Source organism: Salmo salar, chromosome 19 (assembly GCF_965601325.2).
Source record: "Salmo salar chromosome 19, fSalSal1, whole genome shotgun sequence".
In the NCBI taxonomy this organism is placed as follows: Eukaryota; Metazoa; Chordata; class Actinopteri; order Salmoniformes; family Salmonidae; genus Salmo; species Salmo salar.
In genome coordinates this window covers 82,779,337-82,803,518 of record NC_138309.1, presented here as the reverse complement: position 1 = coordinate 82,803,518, position 24,182 = coordinate 82,779,337, and the positions used below count along the sequence as shown (strand labels likewise).

General features: G+C 43.2%; 1 protein-coding gene across 1 annotated transcript in view; it reads right to left on the bottom strand.

The window, feature by feature from the left end:
- Positions 1-1,540: 1,540 nt before the first annotated feature.
- The window catches only part of LOC106579676 (reversion-inducing cysteine-rich protein with Kazal motifs), a 109,229-nt gene continuing 86,587 nt past the window's right edge, over positions 1,541-24,182 (bottom strand). The window contains exons 16-21 of the mRNA XM_014159806.3: positions 20,713-20,884; positions 13,058-13,253; positions 7,592-7,802; positions 6,476-6,549; positions 5,340-5,495; positions 1,541-3,079 (exon numbers count right to left, since the gene is read on the bottom strand). Of these exons, the coding sequence (XP_014015281.3) occupies positions 2,864-3,079; positions 5,340-5,495; positions 6,476-6,549; positions 7,592-7,802; positions 13,058-13,253; positions 20,713-20,884 (1,025 nt within the window). The 3' untranslated portion in view covers positions 1,541-2,863. The remainder of the gene's footprint in view (positions 3,080-5,339; positions 5,496-6,475; positions 6,550-7,591; positions 7,803-13,057; positions 13,254-20,712; positions 20,885-24,182) is intronic.

Sequence of the window (24,182 nt, the reverse complement as noted above, 5' to 3'; positions counted from 1 at the left end):
TTGACTATAGTCATCTCTCATCTCTCCACGGCTACTGCTAATGTACAACGAGCCATCTGGCACAAAATGGCTGCCATGCATCACTATAGGTGGTGATATTATGTCAGTGATGAGTGATCTACAGTAAATGACTCGGCTCGTCATGTAAAGAGCCTTGGGAGCTGTAATTGAAAGCAGTTACATTAATTGAATCCATTATGATCATAAGCGCGAAAGGAAAGAAAAGTGACTGTGTATCGAATAAATTCTGCTGTAATCTAATAGGGTGCACAACAGCACAACATACCACACTGCTTTACAGAACCAGCGAGAGCGGATCAGCTCCTAAAGTTAGAGAGGCAGGTGGCTGTAGATGTGACCTTTGGCGTCTTGAGCGCTGGCTAGTTAGACGTTCACGTGCTCTTTCACGTTGAGGGATTATCAGATGGCGGTGCTCGGGCTTCTTCAATGGGATTTCACATTCCTGTAAAGGCAAGTTCATCTCCGCTCCTCCCTAGATCTCATTGGAATCTCCATCACATGACTGCCCAAGCCAGGGGTGTCTTCTCTAGGAACGGAAGCAAACGGAACGAAACAGGGAGGGACCTACCTGAATTGGAAAAACGCTTTCCGTTTTGAAGTAAACGGTTTTCGTTGCAAAACGTTTTGGACTAATGACTACACCCCTTCACATCATATGTGTATTAGTACATTACTGTATGAGCAGTAGGTTCTATTGGGCACTGGTTGTTACTTAAAATTGTTGAGGTGATGTATTTCAGCAGTGGATCAGAAGAAAGAAAGCTGCTGTTCAGTTCTAGGAACCAATTCTACATTTGGATACATTACTGCTCTTGGGGAGAGCTGGGAGGGTTCATCCCACTAAAAAGATTAACACATCTCAAGCAGACACACACCAGCCCAAATCCGAGAGAGCGAGAGAGAGAGCGAGAGAGAGCGAGAGAGCGAGAGAGAGAGCGCGAGAGCGATAGAGAGCGAGAGGACCCATGGAGGCTGTGCTTGTCATCGTCATTAATTACACAGTGGATCATGTAAATCAGACTTAAGGGGAGCCGCCGAGGCCTTTATCAGACACCAGGGTCTTCCACTTTCTCATCCCCTTTCTGGAGCACTACAGACAAGGGGCCCTAGGGAGCAGACACTCTCGTCTCCGTTACTCTGTCACAGCCTGCCCCCTTGTGGTAATAGTATGTTATTACATGTTAGAGAAGGGGGGGGCTTTGGTCTTTTCCTTTGATTCCTCGTGTCCTCTCTCCTTGCCTCTTTCTCACAAAACCCACTGAGAGGAGGGATCTTGGAACTTCTCCATTTGAGAACGAGGAGGATGAGGAAGACAAATGCGAAAGAGCCTGAAGATAATGAAGAGTTTAGCCTGTGACCTTACAGTTCTAATTCACTCTTGAGCAAAATCATATTGATTAGATTGATACAATATTTCTGATTGGTAATATTTTATATAGTACTCTACTTCACTGTGAAATGTGTGGGGGGAAAATGATTCCTAAGGAGTTATGATGAAATGTACAACAAAAAGCAACCGTTTGTTTGATTGGAGGATTTTATATTCCATAAAATATGCATTCTGTTGGCATTTTACACACACACACACATTGCAAGTACTGGCATCTCCGCCGAGAAAATGATGCAATAGAGTGACGATTAAAGTATTGCGTAAGTGCCTACATCTCTATTCTTTCTAAACATTGGCAATATGAACACATTTGATATCACAAAAATAACAACAACAAAAAAATACATTATTATAAAAAAAAAAAAAAACTCTTAGAGACAAACAGGTGTAATACTACAAAGACCCTTGGAAAAGATTGTGCTGCTTCAGAGCTGCCTAGCACGATAATACTGTAGAACGACGGGGAGACTTCGTGTTGCGTAGGCATAGAAACATCATCAAATCAAACTGATAAAAAAATAAAAAGGTCATCATGCAAGAATATAAGAAAATAAAAAAAGAGGCACATAGTGAATCACGTTTCAATCCATGTCTTATGCATATCAAATATAGAATATTTTCAGAATAATTCTTATCAACATTACAGAGTTATTGCATTTACTTTCTATAGGAACTATATACAATGCATATTGTCCCACATTTGTTTTACCCAAGTGCTGGGTAAAGTGATGATTGTCATTTTCATTAAAAACATGGCTGTTGTTCCTGTTATTTATTTTTATATCTTATCTACACTAAAGGAACAACGAGAATCCCTTTTTGTGTGTCTTCAGCTTATAGAGCGGGGGATGCTTGTCTTCCACCTGTTTGACATTCAAAATGTCTCAGTCTGCACCTCCCAACTCCTTCTCTATTTACAATAGTACAAATGCAAAACCTGGATAGGGGGGAGGAGAGGGGAGGGGAGTGGGTGAGGGAAAAGGTAAGGAGGACGGGGGGGGGGTGTTCTGCACACACACACACACACACACACACACACACACACACACACACACACACACACACACACACACACACACACACACACACAGACACACACACACACACACACACACACACACACACCCCTCCATAGCTTTAGAGGAGGAGAGCGCTACTGGATACAAAACACTGTGTGATAAAAAACTAATCTTCCCTATCACGATATATAGAGAGTTCTGTGGAACCAAACCTGGAATGTGATTGTGTCTCCTCTGTCATTGGAATAAGAAGAATCTCATAGCATCTCGTATATGACTGATGCTTGTGCAGTAGAGTTAATAGGATTGATTGTCAAGGCTTTTACAGGATGATGCTTCCTGTCATGCAATGACCTGGGATAGGGTCACTTAGAATAGTCCACAACACACCAGGCTTTGTGGCACCAGGGCCTGGCTGGCTAATGGGGACTAGCTAGGCCTCGGCTATGCCTTGGGCTAGAATGAGGGCGAGGCAGAGGAAGATGGGCAGGGAGGAGGGCGAGGAGCTGGGGTATCCCGTGGACCTGATGGTGGAGATGGAGACGTCGGAGGTGAGGAAGGCAGACAGGGGCACGTGGGAGACCAGGGTGGGGCTGCCGTAGTTGATGAGTGAGTCGATCTTCTCCGCCTCCATGCTGCAGGCTTCAATCTGAGACGTGACACACACACACGCACGCACACACACGCACGTGCACACACACACACACGCACGTGCACACACACGCACATGCACACGCACACATACATGTATGATGTTACGCATTGTTTTTTGTGTGTCTATTCTGAAATAACAGATCCAAACGTGTTATTTTGTTATAACGTAACAAACCAGGCTCTTTGTTTGTGTATGAAACATTCCTAATTGAACCACCTAAATGTTTCCGACAGCGAGTCACATTCTTGACTTATAGTTCCTAGAGAGAATGACAGGAGGCCGGCCATAACCTTAATTTCCCGGTTTCCATCGGTCATTATCGCTCAGGGCTGTTTTTTTGCAGAGATATCAATAAAAGTGGTGGAAAGGGTATGAAAAACAACTTAATTGGGAGTTTCACACTCGATGTGACAGAACTGGTGGCAGAGATGAAAAGTCTAATTATTATTCCCAGTGGAGTGAAAGAGATTCTGAGAGGAGTTAGATTAGTCTCTCAGCGAGATGGGGGTTTGGGTCTCGTTCATCATCTAAGTCTCTGGTGTCATGAAAAAAATCTTTGTTTAACCTTTTGTTTATCCAGGTTAGTCCTATCTCAATTAAATCTCTTTTTTGGAGAGAAAAAGTGGAGATGGTAGTGTTAGAAATAACAGTTAAATATTTCCTAGGAGTCACCCCCTGAGACTAGTCCTGCATCGGGTCGGATACCCACAGTTCCCTGCTGTTGATCCGCAAAAAAAAAAAAAATCCACTGGCGGGTGGAATGAAAACATTATTTCAAACCCGCAGATCGGCTTGTAGTCTCCCCCCCCCACGTGAGAATACGTTGCCAAGCCTACTTTCCCTGGCTAGTATAGCTCAGGTGAAAATGGCTCATGGAGAAATAAAAAGAAAGGGAATAGTCGTTGTGGAAACAGGTGAAATCCCCGGGTTTGGTTTGGAAGGATTGTGGACAAGGGCAACAACCTGGTAGATAGATACACAGCCTGCAAAAAAGTGTAAGTAGGTATTTGTTTACGATAGGCCATTTCAGCTTATTATCAGTTAATGATTATGTTAATTCAGGCTTTCGTTCATTTAGACCATCCGCAGGTTAAAACTGGTGCGCTGGTAAAAATTTGAGAAACCCAGGCTAAATCAATTTATTCGACTCTGGGAATTGTTTATTTAAGTTTCAATTAAACAATTTGATTATCTAAACAATATTGAATGTCGCTATATGCTTTCATTAGGAGGGCTAATTAGAAGGTCCTTTACTTCACACCATGGTTTCCTTTTATTCAAATGTTGAATAGACATGTAGACAAATGAATTCATGCAGGGAAGGGAATAATAGCCCACTATTCTGGAGTCCAAAAAAACAATTCAATAAATTCATGTTATTGGCCGGGTCACGGATCAGAACAATTCTATGCGGGTGAGTCGGGTTGCCCGAGAAAAATCGGTCCTGATGTCGGATATCGGGTGAGGCTCGGAATTGATGTGGCCCCAGTTGATGTGGCTCAGTTGGTAGAGCATGGTGTTTGCAACGCCAGGGTTGTGGGTTCAATTCCCACGGGGGGCCAGTAGAAAAAAGAAGAAAAAAAATGTATGAAATTAAATGTATGCATTCACTACTGTAAGTCGCTCTGGATAAGAGCGTCTGCTAAATGACTAAAATGTAAAATGTAATGGTCGGGTGTAGCTCCAAAAAAATGACCCTTCCAGAACTTCACCCCATGTCTCCTGTGTGCTCCCTGATAAAGACCCACCTGGGGCCTGTTCACGAATGCCCAACGCTTTCGTGAACAGTTCTACGTAGGAAACAAAAAAACGCTCACAACCCCATGATGGGATGATTTGGCCCTAATGTGCACTGTATGCTATGCTGATTAGGTTCCAGGTCATGCATCATCCAATCAACCTGGAATCAAAACAAAACAGGACCTTGGCCTTGGCACACAGAAGAATTGTGAATTAATGTCAGTCGACAGGTCTCTGTTAAAGAGAGAGAGAGCGAGACAGAGAGCGAGAGAGCGAGACAGAGAGAGAGAGAGAGCGAGACAGAGAGCGAGAGAGCGAGACAGAGAGCGAGAGAGCGAGACAGAGAGCGAGAGAGGGAGACAGAGACAGAAAGAGAGACAGAGAGAGAGCTAACTAGCTAGCTATTTCACATCGGTTACATACCCAGTGCGCATGCAGTGTGTGATAGTGCGTAGCCAGTGTGTGATAGTGTGTACCCTGTGTGTGAACTCAGGTTCTGCATATGTGTGTTTACCTGCAGCGGGGTTGGCTGCTGGTCCACGGGGACGATGAGGATGACGATCTCTGAGTCGATGCTCAGGTAACCGAAGATGTCACACTGCGGCACGGAGATGTGGAGACGCAGGATCCTCAGGATGTCATGGACCGTCACTGGCTGCTTCCTGTTCAACTGACACACCAAACCAGCAGGACAGAGAACCAGAGCCATACAGAGTTTGAGATTCAATTCACTGCAGACTGAGGAAAACTGAACTGAAAACAGGTTTATTGGCGCTCGATGTGGTGAGTAAATTGTATTCATCCCGATTTAATAACAAACATTAAATACATCTGTGAACAGTAGTTGAAAGTGTAATGAATGTTTAACAGTGCCTACTGTCAGGGAATGAAGGGTAGGTTGGCGATCTACGTTGCGTATTTCCATGGCTAGTCTGAGCGAGTCGTTGTCTACGCCCTAACCAGCGCTACATCATTTCAGCGTGACAGCATTTCCAAAGGTCATTTGTTAGGAATTAGCAGGCTTATGGTCTAGACTTAACGTTGATAAGATATTTGTGTTGGAGATTAGGGACTAATAGCCCTAGCTCACGTTTATAATGAATCTGCTTTGAATGACATTTCTTATTAACTGTTATTAGCATGTATACGAAGCATTTCTTATAAGCTGTTATTAGCATGTATACGAAGCATTTCTTATAAGCTGTTATTAGCATGTATACGAAGCATTTCTTATAAGCTGTTATTAGCATGTATACGAAGCATTTCTGGCCTCTTAAAGCTGCCTCCGACCTAGTCATTTCAAACTCGCTAAGTATCCCAGAGGGACGCATGTGATGTTGATGCTAGGCATTTTAGATCTATGCCTCCCTCTAGTGGTCGTCTGCCGTAATTACAGTTCAAAACCAACAGTCAATCCCTCTCCTGGAGAGCTACTCAACTGGGTGTGCAGGCTTTTGCTCCTGCCCTGCTCTAACACACACTATTAGCGGAATCTAAACCTGCACACAGCATACTGAACTTGGTGGAGCTACTGTTGTGACTTAGACAGATCCATAAAGGAGTGAGAGGGAAGGGGACAACTTTTCTGAAATGGAACAAAGCCCCAGGCCCACACCCAGATAGTTGAGGCGCATGGCAGACAGTTCTGACCTTAGCGAAGACTTTCATTTGCTCCTTGTTCCACAGGATCTGCAGCATGCCCGCGCACAGAGGACAGCAGGCGCCTGATAGGTGGAGCACCAAGAGGTCAGGGGTCAGAGGATACGTGTCAATCATAACAATATCTGAATCTGATTTGTGTACCCGTGTAGAAAAATCATAAGTATAACAGAGATTTACACTCAGTGGCCAGTTTATTAGGTACACCCATCTAGTACTGGGTCAGACCCCCCTTTGCCTCCAGAACAGCCTGAATTATTCGTGGCATGGAAATGTTGCTCAATTGGTATCAAGGGACCTAACGTGTGCCAGGACAACATTCCCCTCATCATTACTCCACCGCCACTCGCCTGTATCGTTGACACCAGGCAGGATGGCTGAAAGTTGCTTAGTCACTTGTTTTGCCCATTTTAACGTTCAATTGAACAGTAACTGAATGCCACGATGCCTGTCTGCCTGCTTTATATAGCAAGCCACGGCCACATGACTCACCATCTGTAGGAGCGAACCGTTTTCATGAACAGGGCGGTGTACCTAATAAACTGGCCTAAAGTGCATATGACAAAGTGAATGTAATTCAATCAATGAAATGTATTTATATAGCCCTTCTTACATCAGCTGATGTCACAAAGTGCTGTACAGAAACCCAGCCTAAAACCCCAAACAGCAAGCAATGCAGGTGTAGAAGCACGGTGGCTAGGAAAAACTCCCTAGAAAGGCCAGAACCTAGGAAGAAACCTAGAGAGGAACCAGGCTATGAGGGGTGGCCAGTCCTCTTTTGGCTGTGCCGGGTGGAGATTATAACAGCACATGGCCTAGATGTTCAAATGTTCATAGATGACCAGCATGGTCAAATAATAATAATCACAGTGGTTGTCGAGGGTGCAACAGGTCAGCACCTCAGTAGTAAATGTCAGTTGGCTTTTCATAGCCGATCATTCAGAGTATCTCTACCGCTCCTGCTGTCTCTAGAAAGTTGAAAACAGCAGGTCTGGGACAGGTAGCATGTCCGATGAACAGGTCAGGGTTCCATAGCCACTGAGTGTACTGACCATAGCATTAATAGAACATTATATATGATATCATTTCTGTCTCTATTGTACTGACCAGGTGGTGTGACAGGGATGCAGCCCGGGGAGGACAGGGCGGGGCAGGGGATCATGTCACAGCCTGAGTCAGAGGCAAACTCTGCCACCGCCCCCACGGCATGGCACCGCCCCTGGTAGTCCACGGCAACGCGGTCCGAGTAGGCCTCGCACACCGTGTTGTACGTTTCGCCATTGTGGCCGCACACGGGCCGCGCCCTTTTACAGGCGTCCTGCATAGAACACAAATATAATAATAAATCACTCACATCAAGATGAATCACTCACATCCAGATGAATCATTCACATCTGCCAAGGGGTCCAGAAAAAATTAAGGCAGTTGTACAATTTTTAAAACATTACAATACTTTCACAGATTTCACAAAACATCTGTGTTCCTTTCTTCTCATTTACCCTTCATTCACTGTCTCAGGAATACGCAGAGAGTGGGTGGGTTTATTGGCTAATTGCGAGGCTCTTCGTTTGGTGACTTTACACCGGGCCTGAAGTGGGTATTTTAATGGGATGTTGTCGACGTTAAATGGATATATAGTTGAAGTCGGAGGTTTACATACACCTTAACCAAATACATTTAAACTCAGTTTTTCACAATTCCTGACATTTAATCCTAGTAAAAATTCCCTGTTTTAGGTCAGTTAGGATCACCACTATTTAAGAATGTGAAATGTCAGAATAATATTAGAGAGAATGATTTATTTCAGCTTTTATTTCTTTCATCACATTCCCAGCGGGTCAGACATATACACTCAATTAGTATTTGGTAGCATTGCCTTTAAATTGTTTAACTTGGGTCAAACGTTTTGGGCAGCCTTCCACCAGCTTCCGACAATAAGTTGGGTGAATTTTGGCCCATTCCTCCTGACAGAGCTGGTGTAACTGAGTCAGGTTTGTAGGCCTCCTTGCTCGCACACGCTTTTCAGTTCTACCCACACATTTTCTATAGGATTGAGTTCAGGGCTTTGTGATGGCCAATACCTTGACTTTGTTGTCCTTAAGCCATTTTTCCACACCTTTGGAAGTATGCTTGGGGACATTGTCCATTTGGAAGATCCATTTGCGACCAAGCTTTAACTTCCTGACTGATGTCTTGAGATGTTGCTTCAATAGATCCACATAATTTTCCTACCTCATGATGCCATCTATTTTGTGAAGTGCACCAGAACCTCCTGCAGCAAAGCACCCCCACAACATGATGCTGCCACCCCCGTGCTTCACGGCTGGGAAGGTGTTCTTTGGCTTGCAAGCCTCCCCCTTTTTCCTCCAAACATAAGGATGGCCATTATGGCCAAACAGTTCTATTTTTGTTTCATCAGACCAGAGTACATTTCTCCAAAAAGTATGATCTTTGTCCCCATGTGCAGTTGCAAACCGTAGTCTGGCTTTTTTATGGCGGTTTGGAGCAGTGGCTTCTTCCTTGCTGAGCGGCCTTTCAGGTAATGTCGATATAGGACTCGTTTTACTGTGGATATAGATACTTTTGTACCCGTTTCCTCCAACATCTTCACAAGGTCCTTTGCTGTTGTTCTGGGATCGATTTGCACGTTTTGCACCTAAGTACGTTCATCTCTAGGAGACAGAACGCGTCTCCTTCCTGAGCGGTATGACGGCTGAGTGGTCCCATGGTGTTTATACTTGCGTACTATTGTTTGTACAGATGAATGTGGTACCTTCAGGCATTTGTAAATTGCTCCCAAGGAAGAACCAGACTTGTGGAGGTCTACAATATTTTTTCTGAGGTCTTGGCTGATTTCTTTTGATTTTCCCATGATGTCAAGCAAAGAGGCACTGAGTTTGAAGGTAGGCCTTGAAATATATCCACAGGTACACCTCCAATTGACTCAAATTATGTCAATTAGCCTATCAGAAGCTTCTAAAGCCATGACATAATTTTCTGGAATTTTCCAAGCTGTTTAACCTCACTAGGGCAGGGGGCACTATTTTCACCTCCGGATGAAAAGCGTGCCCAAAGTAAACTGCCTGTTACTCAGGCCCAGAAGGATATGGATATGCATATAATTGGTAGATTTGGATAGAAAACACTCTAAAGCTTCCAAAACTGTTAAAATAATGTCTGTGAGTATAACAGAACTGATATGACAGGCAAACACCTGAGAAAAATCCATCCAGGAAGTGGGATTTTTTTATGTTTGTAGTTTTCCATTGATATATACAGATTACATTGACTTAGGTCTCAATTTGCACTTCCTATGGCTTCCACTAGATGTCAAAAGTCTTTAGAAATTGTTTCAGGCTTGTATTCTGAAAAATTAGGGCGTAAGACCACTGAATGAGTGGACACTGCAGTGTCCCAGAGGTTTTTCATGCGCACGACCGAGAGCGCCTTTCTTGTTTTCCTTTTATATTGATGAAGCTTTTGTCCGGTTGAAATATTATTGATTATTATGACTAAAAACAACCTGAGGATTGATTATAAACATCGTTTGACATGTTTCTACGAACTTTACTGATACTTTTCGGATTTTTCGTCTTCCTGTTGTGACTGCCTTTGAGCCTGTGGATTACTAAACAAAACGCGCGAACAAAGGTTTTGGATATAAAGAGGGACTTTATCGAACAAAACAAACATTTATTGAGTAAATGGGAGTCTTGTGAGTGCAACCATAAGAAGATCATAAAAGGTAAGTGATTAATTGTATTGCTATTTCTGACTTGTGTAACTCCTCTACTTGGCTGGTAACTGTTTGTAAGGATTTGTCTGCTGGGCGCTGTTCTCAGATAATCGCATGGTATGCTTTCGCCGTAAAGCCTTTTTGAAATCTGACACCGTGGTTGGATTAACAAGAAGTTAATCTTTAAACCGATGTATAACACTTGTATGTTTTATGAATTTTTATAATGAGTATTTCTGTTTTTGAATTTGGCGCTCTGCAATTTCACTGGATGTTGGCCAGGTGGGATGCTACCGTCCCACACCCCCTAGAGAGGTTAAGGGCACAGTAGTGCCCTTAACTTAGTGTATGTAAACTTCTGACCCACTGGAATTGTGATACAGTGAATTATAAGTGAAATAGTCTGTCTGTAAACAATTGTTGGAAAAAGTACTTGTGTCATGCACAAAGTAGATGTCGTAACCAACTTGCCAAAACTATAGTTTGTCAACAAGAAATTTGTGGAGTGGTTGAAAAACGAGTTTTAATGACTCCAACCTAAGTGTATGTAAACTTCCGACTTCAACTGTAAAACCCGATCCGGCCTGTTCCACTGAGACAATGCTGAGAGTTACTGATGTGAGACGCCAACAGGCCGACGCTGCGACCTAGCGCACGGAGAAACATGATCCCACCAGGTCCTAATCACTAAAAAAACACTCTAATTCAACCACTGCAGAGATTCTCAACATTCACAAACAGACACACACAAACAAACATGGGGGGGATTTTGGGTGTATCATATAGATACACAGTCCTAAACAGGAGATGCATGTGTCTGCACCTTTGGAAAGACTAAGAACCTGAATGCAACATATGAGTTTATTGGACAATACCATAGGGGATTGTCCACACTGCCTTTTCCCACCTGGACAAAAGGAACACCTATGTGAGAATGCTGTTCATTGACTACAGCTCAGCGTTCAACACCATAGTGCCCACAAAGCTCATCATTAAGCTAAGGACTGTGTGACTAAACACCTCCCTCTGCAACTGGATCCTGGACTTCCTGACGGGCCGCCCCCAGGTGGTAAGGGTATGCAACAACACATCTGCACAGCTGATCCTCAACACAGGGGCCCCTCACTGGTGCTCCCTGTTCACTCACGACTGCGTGGCCAAGCACGACTCCAACACCATCATTAAGTTTGTAGACGACACAACAGTGGTAGGCCCGATTACCGACAAAAATGAGACAGCCTATAGGGAGGAGGTCAGAGACCTGGCAGTGTGGTGCCAGGACAACAACCTCTCCCTCAATGTGAGCAAGACAAAGGACCTGATCGTGGACTACAGGAAAAGGAGGGATGAACATGACCCCATTCACATCGACGGGGCTGTAGTGGAGCAGGTTGAGAGCTTCAAGTTCCTTGGTGTCCACATCACCAACAAACTAACATGGTCCAAACACACCAAGACAGTCGTGAAGAGGGCAAGATAACACCTTTTCCCCTTCAGGAGACTGAAAAGATTTGGCATGGGTCCCCAGATCCTCAAAAATTCTACAGCTGCACCATCGAGAGCATCCTGACCGGTTGCATCACCGCCTGTTATGGCAACTGCTCGGCATCTGACCATAAGGCGCTACAGAGGGAAGGCCCCACAAAATTGTCAAAGACTCCAGTCACCCAAGTCATAGACTGTTCTCTCTGCTACCGCACTGCAAGCAATACCGGAGCCTAGGTCCAAAAGGTTCCTTAACAGCTTCTACCTCCAAGGCATAAGACTGCTGAACAATTAATGAAATGGCCAACAGACTATTTACATTGACACCCTCCCCCCCCCTTTATTTGTACACTGCTGCTACTTGCTGTTTATTATCTATGCATAGTCACTTTACCCCTACCTACATGTACAAATTATCTCAACTAACCTGTACCCCCGCACACTGACTCGGTAACGGTACCCCGTGTTTATAGCCTCGTTATTGTTATTTTATTGTGTTACTTTTTATTTTATTTTTTACTTCATTTTATTTAGTAAATATTTTCTTAATTCTATTTCTTGAACTGCATTGTCGGTTAAGGGCTCGTAAGTAAGCATTTCACGGTAAGGTTGTATTCGGCGCATGTGACAAATTAAATGTAATTTAATTTTGATTTGATTTCAGTTTTCGGTGGGCTAGGATATCTGCCTCCTCTCATCATCCAAGGTACAAAGGCACTCCGTCAGTTACTGAAAGTATGGTATTGAAATGTGTAGTGTGTGTGTGTGTGTGTAATGTGTGTGTGTGTGAGTGTAATGTGTGTAATGTGTGTGTAATGTGTGTGTGTGTGTGTGTGTAATGTGTGTGTGTGTGTGTGTAATGTGTGTGTGTGTGTGTGTGTGTGTGTGTGTAGTGTGTGTGTGTGTGTAGTGTGTGTGTGTGTGTGTGTGTGTGTGTGTGTGTGTGTGTGTGTGTGTGTGTGTGTGTGTGTGTGTGTGTGTGTTGCTAACAGCTGGGACGTGTCGTCATGCCTCTGACAGATCTAAGCAGGTTCTTAATTTAAGCGTTCATGAAATACAAACAGAGAAAATCTTTTCTGAGGCTCTAAAAACAGGGTGATCTCAGTGTGATTGACTAAATATTGTGCACCCGTCTCCAGTACGTTGGTTTAATTTCAGGCTGCTTCTCAAATGGCCGATGAATTATATCTATTGAAAATCCCTTAAATGCTGTCAATATATTCAGTCACTTTAGGGCATGATGGTGTAGATGTTATGGAAGCAAAGACATTGACACTGAATGATAAAAACATGTTCTACTTCAGAACATTGCTTTGGCTAAAAGCATAACTGACATGAATGTCAAATTGTACCTGACAGTGGCCCATATAGGCCAAGGTCTTGCTCAGCAGGAGGAGCTGACAGAGGCTGGGATGTTCCATGTTGTCTGTGTCGCATGCTGGGTCCATGTAGCTCTTGTCACAACCTGATGTGGGGCCCACACACTCAAACTGAGGACAGGGGTAGTCAGCCATGTCTGTAAGGCATACCCTACGGTTGGCAATACACCTGTGGACCAATGGGAAGACGAGAGGAAAAGGGGTTAATTTATGTCATTGTTTTAAGTAATTTTTTGAAACAAACATGGACGCATTCCACCTATGACTTCCATCAGTGGACAATACTATTCTTTTCAATGCAGCGTGGAACCTTTGCTTTGAGTTGAGCACTGAATGACTGTAAAATAGTGTACACGACTGTATTATTCTCACTGCAGACATCAACGGGTTACTATAGAGACTCTGATGATAGGATGACATCAACGGGTTACTATAGAGACTGATGATAGGATGACATCAACGGGTTACTATAGAGACTGATGATAGGATGACATCAACAGGTTACTATAGAGACTGATGATAGGATGACATCAACAGGTTACTATAGAGACTCTGATGATAGGATGACATCAACGGGTTACTATAGAGACTGATGATAGGATGACATGAACGGGTTACTATAGAGACTGATGATAGGATGACATCAACAGGTTACTATAGAGACTCTGATGATAGGATGACATCAACGGGTTACTATAGAGACTGATTATAGGATGACATCAACGGGTTACTATAGAGACTGATGATAGGATGACATCAACGGGTTACTATAGAGACTCTGATGATAGGATGACATCAACGGGTTACTATAGAGACTGATGATAGGATGACATCAACGGGTTACTATAGAGACTGATGATAGGATGACATCAACGGGTTACTATAGAGACTGATGATAGGATGACATCAACGGGTTACTATAGAGACTGATGATAGGACGACATCAACGGGTTACTATAGAAACTGATGATAGGACGACATCAACGGGTTACTATAGAGACTGATGATAGGACGACATCAACGGGTTACTATAGAGACTGATGATAGGATGACATCAACGGGTTACTATAGAGACTGATGATAGGATGACATCTACGGGTTACAATAGAGACTCTGATGATAGGATGACATCTACGGGTTACAATAGAGACTCTGATGATAGGATGACATCAACGGGTTACTATAGAGACTGATGATAGGATGACATCAACGGGTTACTATAGAGACTGATGATAGGATGACATCAACAGGTTACTATAGAGACTGATGATAGGATGACATCAACGGGTTACTATAGAGACTGAAGTTACCAATGAGCCATCTGGTTAGGGAGTGTGTCTTAATTAACAATGTGTGGTTAGGGAGTGTGTCCTAACAATGTGTGGTTAGGGAGTGTGTCCTAATTAACAATGTCTGGTTAGGGAGTGTGTCCTAATTAACAATGTGTGGTTAGGGAGTGTGTCTTAATTAACAATGTCTGGTTAGGGAGTGTGTCCTAATTAACAATGTGTGGTTAGGGAGTGTGTCCTAATTAACAATGACTGGTTAGGGAGTGTGTCCTAATTAACAATGTGTGGTTAGGGAGTGTGTCCTAATTAACAATGTGTGGTTAGGGAGTGTGTCCTAATTAACAATGTGTGGTTAGGGAGTGTGTCCTAATTAACAATGTGTGGTTAGGGAGTGTCCAAATTAACAATGTGTGGTTAGGGAGTGTGTCCTAATTAACAATGTGTGGTTAGGGAGTGTGTCCTAATTAACAATGTGTGGTTAGGGAGTGTCCTAATTAACAATGTGTGGTTAGGGAGTGTGTCCTAACAATGTGTGGTTAGGGAGTGTGTCCTAATTAACAATGTGTGGTTAGGGAGTGTCCTAATTAACAATGTCTGGTTAGGGAGTGTGTCCTAATTAACAATGTGTGGTTAGGGAGTGTGTCCTAACAATGTGTGGTTAGGGAGTGTGTCCTAATTAACAATGTGTGGTTAGGGAGTGTGTCCTAATTAACAATGTGTGGTTAGGGAGTGTCCTAATTAACAATGTCTGGTTAGGGAGTGTGTCCTAATTAACAATGTGTGGTTAGGGAGTGTGTCCTAACAATGTGTGGTTAGGGAGTGTGTCCTAACTAACAATGTGTGGTTAGGGAGTGTGTCCTAATTAACAATGTGTGGTTAGGGAGTGTGTCCTAACAATGTGTGGTTAGGGAGTGTGTCCTAATTAACAATGTGTGGTTAGGGAGTGTCCAAATTAACAATGTGTGGTTAGGGAGTGTGTCCTAATTAACAATGTGTGGTTAGGGAGTGTGTCCTAATTAACAATGTATGGTTAGGGAGTGTCCTAATTAACAATGTGTGGTTAGGGAGTGTGTCCTAACAATGTGTGGTTAGGGAGTGTGTCCTAATTAACAATGTGTGGTTAGGGAGTGTCCTAATTAACAATGTCTGGTTAGGGAGTGTGTCCTAATTAACAATGTGTGGTTAGGGAGTGTGTCCTAACAATGTGTGGTTAGGGAGTGTGTCCTAATTAACAATGTGTGGTTAGGGAGTGTGTCCTAATTAACAATGTGTGGTTAGGGAGTGTCCTAATTAACAATGTCTGGTTAGGGAGTGTGTCCTAATTAACAATGTGTGGTTAGGGAGTGTGTCCTAACAATGTGTGGTTAGGGAGTGTGTCCTAACTAACAATGTGTGGTTAGGGAGTGTGTCCTAATTAACAATGTGTGGTTAGGGAGTGTGTCCTAATTAACAATGTGTGGTTAGGGAGTGTGTCCTAATTAACAATGTGTGGTTAGGGAGTGTGTCCTAATTAACAATGTCTGGTTAGGGAGTTTGTCCTAATTAACAATGTGTGGTTAGGGAGTGTGTCCTAACAATGTGTGGTTAGGGAGTGTGTCCTAATTAACAATGTGTGGTTAGGGAGTGTGTCCTAATTAACAATGTGTGGTTAGGGAGTGTGTCCTAATTAACAATGTGTGGTTAGGGAGTGTGTCCTAATTAACAATGTCTGGTTAGGGAGTGTGTCCTAATTAACAATGTGTGGTTAGGAAGTGTGTCCTAATTAACAATGTGTAGTTAGGGAGTGTGTCCTAATTAACAATGTGTGGTTAGGGAGTGTGTCCTAATTAACAATGTGTGGTTAGGGAGTGTGTTCTAACAATGTGTGGTTAGGGAGTGTCCTAATTAACAATGTGTGGTTAGGGAGTGTGTCCTAATTAACAATGTGTGGTTAGGGAGTGTGTCCTAATTAACAATGTCTGGTTAGGGAGTGTGTCCTAACAATGTGTGGTTAGGGTGTGTCCTAATTAACAATGTGTGGTTAGGGAGTGTGTCCTAATTAACAATGTGTGGTTAGGGAGTGTGTCCTAATTAACAATGTGTGGTTAGGGAGTGTGTCCTAATTAACAATGTCTGGTTAGGGAGTGTGTCCTAATTAACAATGTGTGGTTAGGGAGTGTGTCCTAACAATGTGTGGTTAGGGAGTGTGTCCTAATTAACAATGTGTGGTTAGGGAGTGTGTCCTAATTAACAATGTGTGGTTAGGGAGTGTGTCCTAATTAACAATGTCTAGTTAGGGAGTGTGTCCTAATTAACAATGTGTGGTTAGGGAGTGTGTCCTAATTAACAATGTGTGGTTAGGGAGTGTGTCCTAATTAACAATGTGTAGTTAGGGAGTGTGTCTTAATTAACAATGTGTGGTTAGGGAGTGTGTCCTAATTAACAATGTGTGGTTAGGAGGTGTGTCCTAACAATGTGTGGTTAGGGAGTGTCCTAATTAACAATGTGTGGTTAGGGAGTGTGTCCTAATTAACAATGTGTGGTTAGGGAGTGTGTCCTAATTAACAATGTGTGGTTAGGGAGTGTGTCCTAACAATGTGTGGTTAGGGTGTGTCCTAATTAACAATGTGTGGTTAGGGAGTGTGTCCTAATTAACAATGTGTGGTTAGGGAGTGTGTCCTAATTAACAATGTGTGGTTAGGGAGTGTGTCCTAATTAACAATGTGTGGTTAGGGAGTGTGTCCTAATTAACAATGTGTGGTTAGGGAGTGTGTCCTAATGAACAATGTCTGGTTAGGGAGTGTGTCCTAATGAACAATGTCTGGTTAGGGAGTGTGTCCTAATTAACAATGTGTGGTTAGGGAGTGTCCTAATTAACAATGTCTGGTTAGGGAGTGTGTCTTAATTAACAATGTGTGGTTAGGGAGTGTGTCCTAACAATGTGTGGTTAGGGAGTGTGTCCTAATTAACAATGTCTGGTTAGGGAGTGTGTCCTAACAATGTGTGGTTAGGGAGTGTGTCCTAACAATGTGTGGTTAGGGAGTGTGTCCTAAGAAACAATCTTTTCATTTTTTTAACTAGGCAAGTCAGTTAAGAACAAATTCTTATTTTCAATGACAGCCTCGGAACAGTGGGTTAACTGCCTTGTTCAGGGGCAGAATGACACATTTTTAACTTGTCAGCTCAGGGATTCGATCTAGCAACCTTTCGGTTAATAGTCCAACACTCTAACCACTAGGCTACCTGCCGCCCCAGATCACATTGTGCGCTTGGGGTCCACTGACGAGCTGGTGAACCGTGGGACACAGATTAAGACAAATAGCACAGAGCCCCATTCCTTAACCTGTTAGGGCTAGGGGGCAGTATTTGCACGGCTGGATAAAAAAATGTACCCGATTTAATCTGGTTACTAATCCTACCCAGTAACTAGAATATGCATATACTTATTATATATGGATAGAAAACACCCTAAAGTTTCTAAAACTGTTTGAATGGTGTCTGTGAGTATAACAGAACTCATTTGGCAGGCAAAACCCTGAGACATTTTCTGACAGGAAGTGGATACCTGATGTGTTGTATTACCTTTAAACCTATGCCATTGAAAAACACAGGGGCTGAGGAATATTTTGGCACTTCCTATTGCTTCCACTAGATGTCACCAGCCTTTACAAAGTGTTTTGAGTCTTCTGGAGGGAGATCTGACCGAACAAGAGCCATGGAACGATGATGGCCCATTAGACACCTGGCGCGCGAGTTCATGTTGGGTACCCTCGTTCCAATACGTTATAAAAGAGAATGCATTCGTCCACCTTGAATATTATTCATGTTCTGGTTAAAAAAGGCCCTAATGATTTATGCTATACAACGTTTGACATGTTTGAACGAACGGAAATATATTTTTTCCCCTCGTTCATGAAGTGAAGTCCGGCGGGCTTAGATCATGTGCTAACAAGACGGAGATTTTTGGACATAAATGATGAGCTTTTTTGAACAAAACTACATTCGTTATGGACCTGAGATACCTGGAAGTGACATCTGATGAAGAGAATCAAAGGTAATGGATTATTTACATAGTATTTTCGATTTTAGATCTCCCCAACATGACGGCTTGTCTGTATCGCAACGCGTATTTTTCTGGGCGCAGTGCTCAGATTATTGCAAAGTGTGATTTCCCAGTAAGGTTATTTTTAAATCTGGCAAGTTGATTGCGTTCAAGAGATGTAAATCTATAATTCTTTAAATGACAATATAATATTTTACCAATGTTTTCTAATTTTAATTATTTAATTTGTGTTGCTGACTTGACTGCCGGTTATTGGAGGGAAACGATTTCCTCAACATCAATGCCATAGTAAAACGCTGTTTTTGGATATAAATATGAACTTGATAGAACTAAAAATGCATGCATTGTCTAACATAATGTCCTAGGAGTGTCATCTGATGGAGATTGTAAAAGGTTAGTGCATCATTTTAGCTGGTTTTATGGTTTTGGTGACCCTGTCTTTGAATTGACAAAACATTACACACAACTCTTGTAAATGTACTGTCCTAACATACTCTAAATCTATGCTTTCGCCGTAAAACCTTTTTGAAATCGTAAAACGTGGTTAGATTAAGGAGATGTTTATCTTTCAAAGGGTGTAAAATAGTTGTATGTTTGAAAAATTTGAATTTTGACATTTATTTGGATTCAAATTTGCCGCTCTTGAAATGCACCTGCTGTTGATGGAGTGCACCACGGGTGTCCCACCTAGCCCATAGAGGTTAAGGACTCTGTTTCTGTTACAGCACAGAGAAATGGGGGCTGTAGGGGGGCAGAAAATGACCCCTGAGCTGTATGTTTGCCCCCCTGCGTGTCAGAAGTGAGGTAACGACCGACCAACGCTGTGTTTGGTGTTGTTTGGAGTGATGTTAGATCGATGCTGCCTGGGGAAGAGTTGGGAGCTCAAGGCGATTCCAGATAGGAGGCTTACAACAGCACACCCCATACCGGTGTGCCTTATGGCAGAGTTACCGCTGGCAACCACAGGGGGGGACGCAGCCTGGTCACACCTGAATAAACAACCAGACTGTCCGTCACCGCTGGATATGGGGAAATGTGAGAGGGAGATTTGAAGAACGAGTGAAAGAGGGTAAAGGAAAATAGGATTTTTCAAGAGAGGAAATAACAAATAACGTCGACTGAAGTGGAATAGGATCAGGGCTAGTCTGCTGAGGTGGAATAGGATCAGGGCTAGTCGACTGAGGTGGAATAGGATCAGGGCTAGTCTGCTGAGGTGGAATAGGATCAGGGCTAGTCTGCTGAGGTGGAATAGGATCAGGGCTAGTCGACTGAGGTGGAATAGGATCAGGGCTAGTCTGCTGAGGTGGAATAGGATCAGGGCTAGTCTGCTGAGGTGGAATAGGATCAGGGCTAGTCTGCTGAGGTGGAATAGGATCAGGGCTCAAGGCCTCTAGCAAAATAGCATCCTCTAGACTAGAGTCAAGGTGTCCAATCTTATCCACATGGGGCTGTACGGAACGCTGTAAAAAATGCATTCTTCCTCCCTCCCTTTCTTGAAGTAATCATTAATCGGACATGATTGGATAGGTGAACGCCAATGTACATAGTTTGCATTCACCTATCCAATAGCGTTGGATAAGTTATTATTCCAGTAAACAAATGATTGAAGGTGGTCAGGAAGAAAGGAAGGTGGTCAGGAAGAAAGAATTCCAGCGCTGGTCAGGAAGAAAGGAAGGTGTTCAGGAAGAAAGGAAGGTGGTCAGGAAGAAAGGAAGGTGGTCAGGAAGAAAGGAAGGTGGTCAGGAAGAAAGGAAGGTGGTCAGGAAGAAAGGGAAGGTGGTCAGGAAGAAAGGAAGGTGGTCAGGAAGAAAGGAAGGTGGTCAGGAAGAAAGGAAGGTGGTCAGGAAGAAAGGAAGGTGGTCAGGAAGAAAGGAAGGTGGTCAGGAAGAAAGGAAGGTGGTCAGGAAGAAAGGAAGGTGGTCAGGAAGAAAGGAAGGTGGTCAGGAAGAAAGGAAGGTGGTCAGGAAGAAAGAATTCCAGCGCTGGTCAGGAAGAAAGGAAGGTGGTCAGGAAGAAAGGAAGGTGGTCAGGAAGAAAGGAAGGTGGTCAGGAAGAAAGGAAGGTGGTCAGGAAGAAAGGAAGGTGGTCAGGAAGAAAGGAAGGTGGTCAGGAAGAAAGAATTCCAGCGCTGGTCAGGAAGAAAGGAAGGTGGTCAGGAAGAAAGGAAGGTGGTCAGGAAGAAAGGAAGGTGGTCAGGAAGAAAGGAAGGTGGTCAGGAAGAAAGGAAGGTGGTCAGGAAGAAAGGAAGGTGGTCAGGAAGAAAGAATTCCAGCGCTGGTCAGGACGGAGTGTCTCACCTCTGGTTCGTCGGGCAGGGGCTGGGGGAACAGGGGTCACTGCTGCGGCAGTGGCCAAACACAAACTGGTCGTCTTTGAAGTCCATGCAGCGTGCCACACAGGCACTAGGGTAGGTGCGGCCGTTACGGGCACACACTGGCACAAAACGGTCAGGGCAGCCACACGGGAGCCCTATAGAGAGAGAGAGAGAGAGAGAGAGAGAGAGAGAGAGAGAGAGAGAGAGAGAGAGAGAGAGAGAGAGAGAGAGAGAGAGAGTATGAGAGAGAGAGAGAGTATGAGAGAGGAGAGAGAGAGAGAGAGAGAGAGAGAGAGAGAGAGAGAGAGAGAGAGAGAGAGAGTATGAGAGAGAGAGAGTATGAGAGAGAGAGAGAGAGAGAGAGAGAGAGAGAGTGTGTAACTGGTCTGAACCACACGACTAACAACATTGGACAGTTTATGGAACACAAAGCCTTCAATATCTCATCCTGGAATATCCAAGGCCTGAGGTCATCTACCTTTGGCCTAAAGAGCAAAAACCTGGACTTCACCAAAGAAATTAGAAATACAGACATTGTCATCCTACAAGAAACATGGTATAGAGGAGACGGACCCACTGGTTGCCCTCTAGGTTACAGAGAGCTGGTAGTCCCATCCACCAAACTACCAGGTGTGAAACAGGGAAGGGACTCAGGGGGTATGCTAATTTGGTATAGAGCAGACCTAACTCACTCCATTAAATTAAATCAAAACAGGAACATTTTACATTTGGCTTGAAATTCAAAAGGAAATTATCTCAACAGAGAAAAATGTCCTCGTGTGTGCTACCTATATCACCCCACTAGAATCCGCATACTTTAATGAAGACAGCTTCTCCACCCTGGAAGGGGAAATCAATCATTTCCTGGCCCAGGGATATGTACTAGTCCGTGGCGACCTAAATGCCAGAACTCGACAAGAGCCTGACACCCTCAGCACACAGGGGGACAAACACCTACCTGGAGGTGACAGCATTCCCTCCACCATATGCCCCCCTAGGCACAACTACGACAAAAGAACCAACAAAGCGGGTTACAACTCCTGCAGCTCTGTTGCACACTAGGCATGTACATGTAGGTAAACCTATAGCTCATCTCTTGGCAGTAGTACTGTAGACTACTTTATCACTGACCTCAACCCAGAGTCTCTGAGCGTTCACAGTCAGCCCCATATCAGTTCACAGCAAAATCACAGTCTACTTGATACTCAATCACGAGGCATCAGAGCCAAAGGAACTGAATAATATTAAGAAATGCTATAGATCGAAGGAAAGTAATTAGGCAACAACAAATTCAATCCCTTTTAGACAACTTCCTGTACAAAACATTTCACTGTAACAGTGAAGGTGTAAACTTGGCAGTAGAAAACCTAAACAGTATATTTGACCTCTCAGCTTACCTATCAAATCTAAACATTTCAAGCAGACACCCTAAGAAAATTAACAACAATGACAAATGGTTTGATGAAGAATGCAAAAACTTAAGAAAGAAACTGAGAAACCTATCCAACCAAAAACATAGAGACCCAGAAAACCTGAGCCTACGGCTTCACTATGGTGAAGCACTGAAACAATACAGAAATACACTACGGAAAAAGAAGGAACAGCACGTCAGAAACCAGCTCAATGTAATTCAAGAATCCATAGAATCTAACCACTTCTGGGAAAATTTGAAAACACTAAACAAACAACAACACGAAAAGTTATCTGTCCAAAATGGAGATGTATGGGTAAAACACTTTTTGGCCCTATAACAAAGAACAAACAGCAAAAACATATACATGATCAAATACAAATCTTAGAATCAACTATTAAAGACTACCAGAACCCACTGGATTCTCCAATTACATTGAATGAACTACAGGACAAAATACAAACCCTCCAACCCAAAAAGGCCTGTGGGGTTGATGGTATCCTAAATGAAATGATAAAAACATACAGACAACAAATTCCAATTGGCTATACTAAAACTATTTAACCTCATCCTTAGCTCTGGACTGATCACCCCAATCCACAAAAGTGGAGATACATTTTACCCCAATAAGTATCGTGTGATATGCGTCAACAGCAACCAGGGGAAATCCTCTGCATTATTATTAACAGCACACTTGTACATTTCCTCAGTGAAAACAATGTACTGAGCAAATGTCAAACTGGCTTTTTACCAAATTACCATACGACAGACCACGTATTCATCCTGCACACCCTAAATGACAAACAAACAAACCAAAACAAAGGCAAGGTCTCGTCATGCTTTGTTGATTTAAAAAAAGCTTTTGACTCAATTTGGCATGAAGGTCTGCTATACAAATTGATGGAAAGTGGTGTTGGGGGAAAAACAAACAACATCATGAAATCCATGTACACAAACAACAAGTGTGCAGTTAAAATGGGCAAATAACACACACATTTCTTTCCACAGGGCCGTGGGGTGAGACAGGGATGCAGCTTAAGCCCCACCCTCTTCAACATATATATCAAAGAATTGGTGAGGGCACTAGAACAGTCTGCAGCACCCTACTAGAATCTGAAGTCAAATGTCTACTGTTTGCTGATTGGGCACACAAAAAACGATACATACCTCGACATAAACATCAGCGCCACAGGTAACTTCCACAAAGCTGTGAACGATCTGGGAGACAAGGCAAGGCCCTTTAATGCCATCAAAAGGAACAAACATTTTGACATACCAATTAGGATCTGGCTAAAAACACTTGAATCAGTTATAGAACCGATTGCCCTTTATGGTTGTGAGGTCTGGGGTCCGCTCATCAACCAAGAATTCACAAAATGGGACAAACACCAAATTGAGACTGCATGCAGTATTCTGCAAAAATATCCTCAGTGTACAACGTAACACACCAAATCATGCATGCAGAGCAGAATTAGACCGATACCTGCTAATTATCAAAATCCAGAAAAAAGCTGTTAAATTCTACATCCACCTAAAAGGAAGCGATTCCCAAACCTTCCATAACAAAGCCATCACCTACAGAGAAATGAACCTGGAGAAGAGTCCCCTAAGCAAGCTGGTCCTGGGGCTCTGTTCACAAACACAAACACACCCCACAGATACCCAGGACAGCAACACAATTAGACCCAACCAAATCATGAGAAAACAAAAAGATAATTACTTGACACATTGGAAAGAATTAACCAAAAAACAGAGAAAACTAGAATGCTATTTGGCCCTAAACAGAGAGTACACAGTGGCAGAATACCTGACCACTGTGACTGACCAAAACTTAAGGAAAGTTTTGACTATGTACAGACTCAGTGAGCATAGCCTTGCTATTGAGAAAGGCTCTCAAGAGAAGACAGGCTATGTGCACACTGCCCACAAAATTAGGTGGAAACTAAGCTGCACTTCCTAACCTCCTGCTAAATGAATGACCATATTAGAGACACATATTTCCCTCAGATTACACAGACCCACAAAGAATTAGAAATCAAATC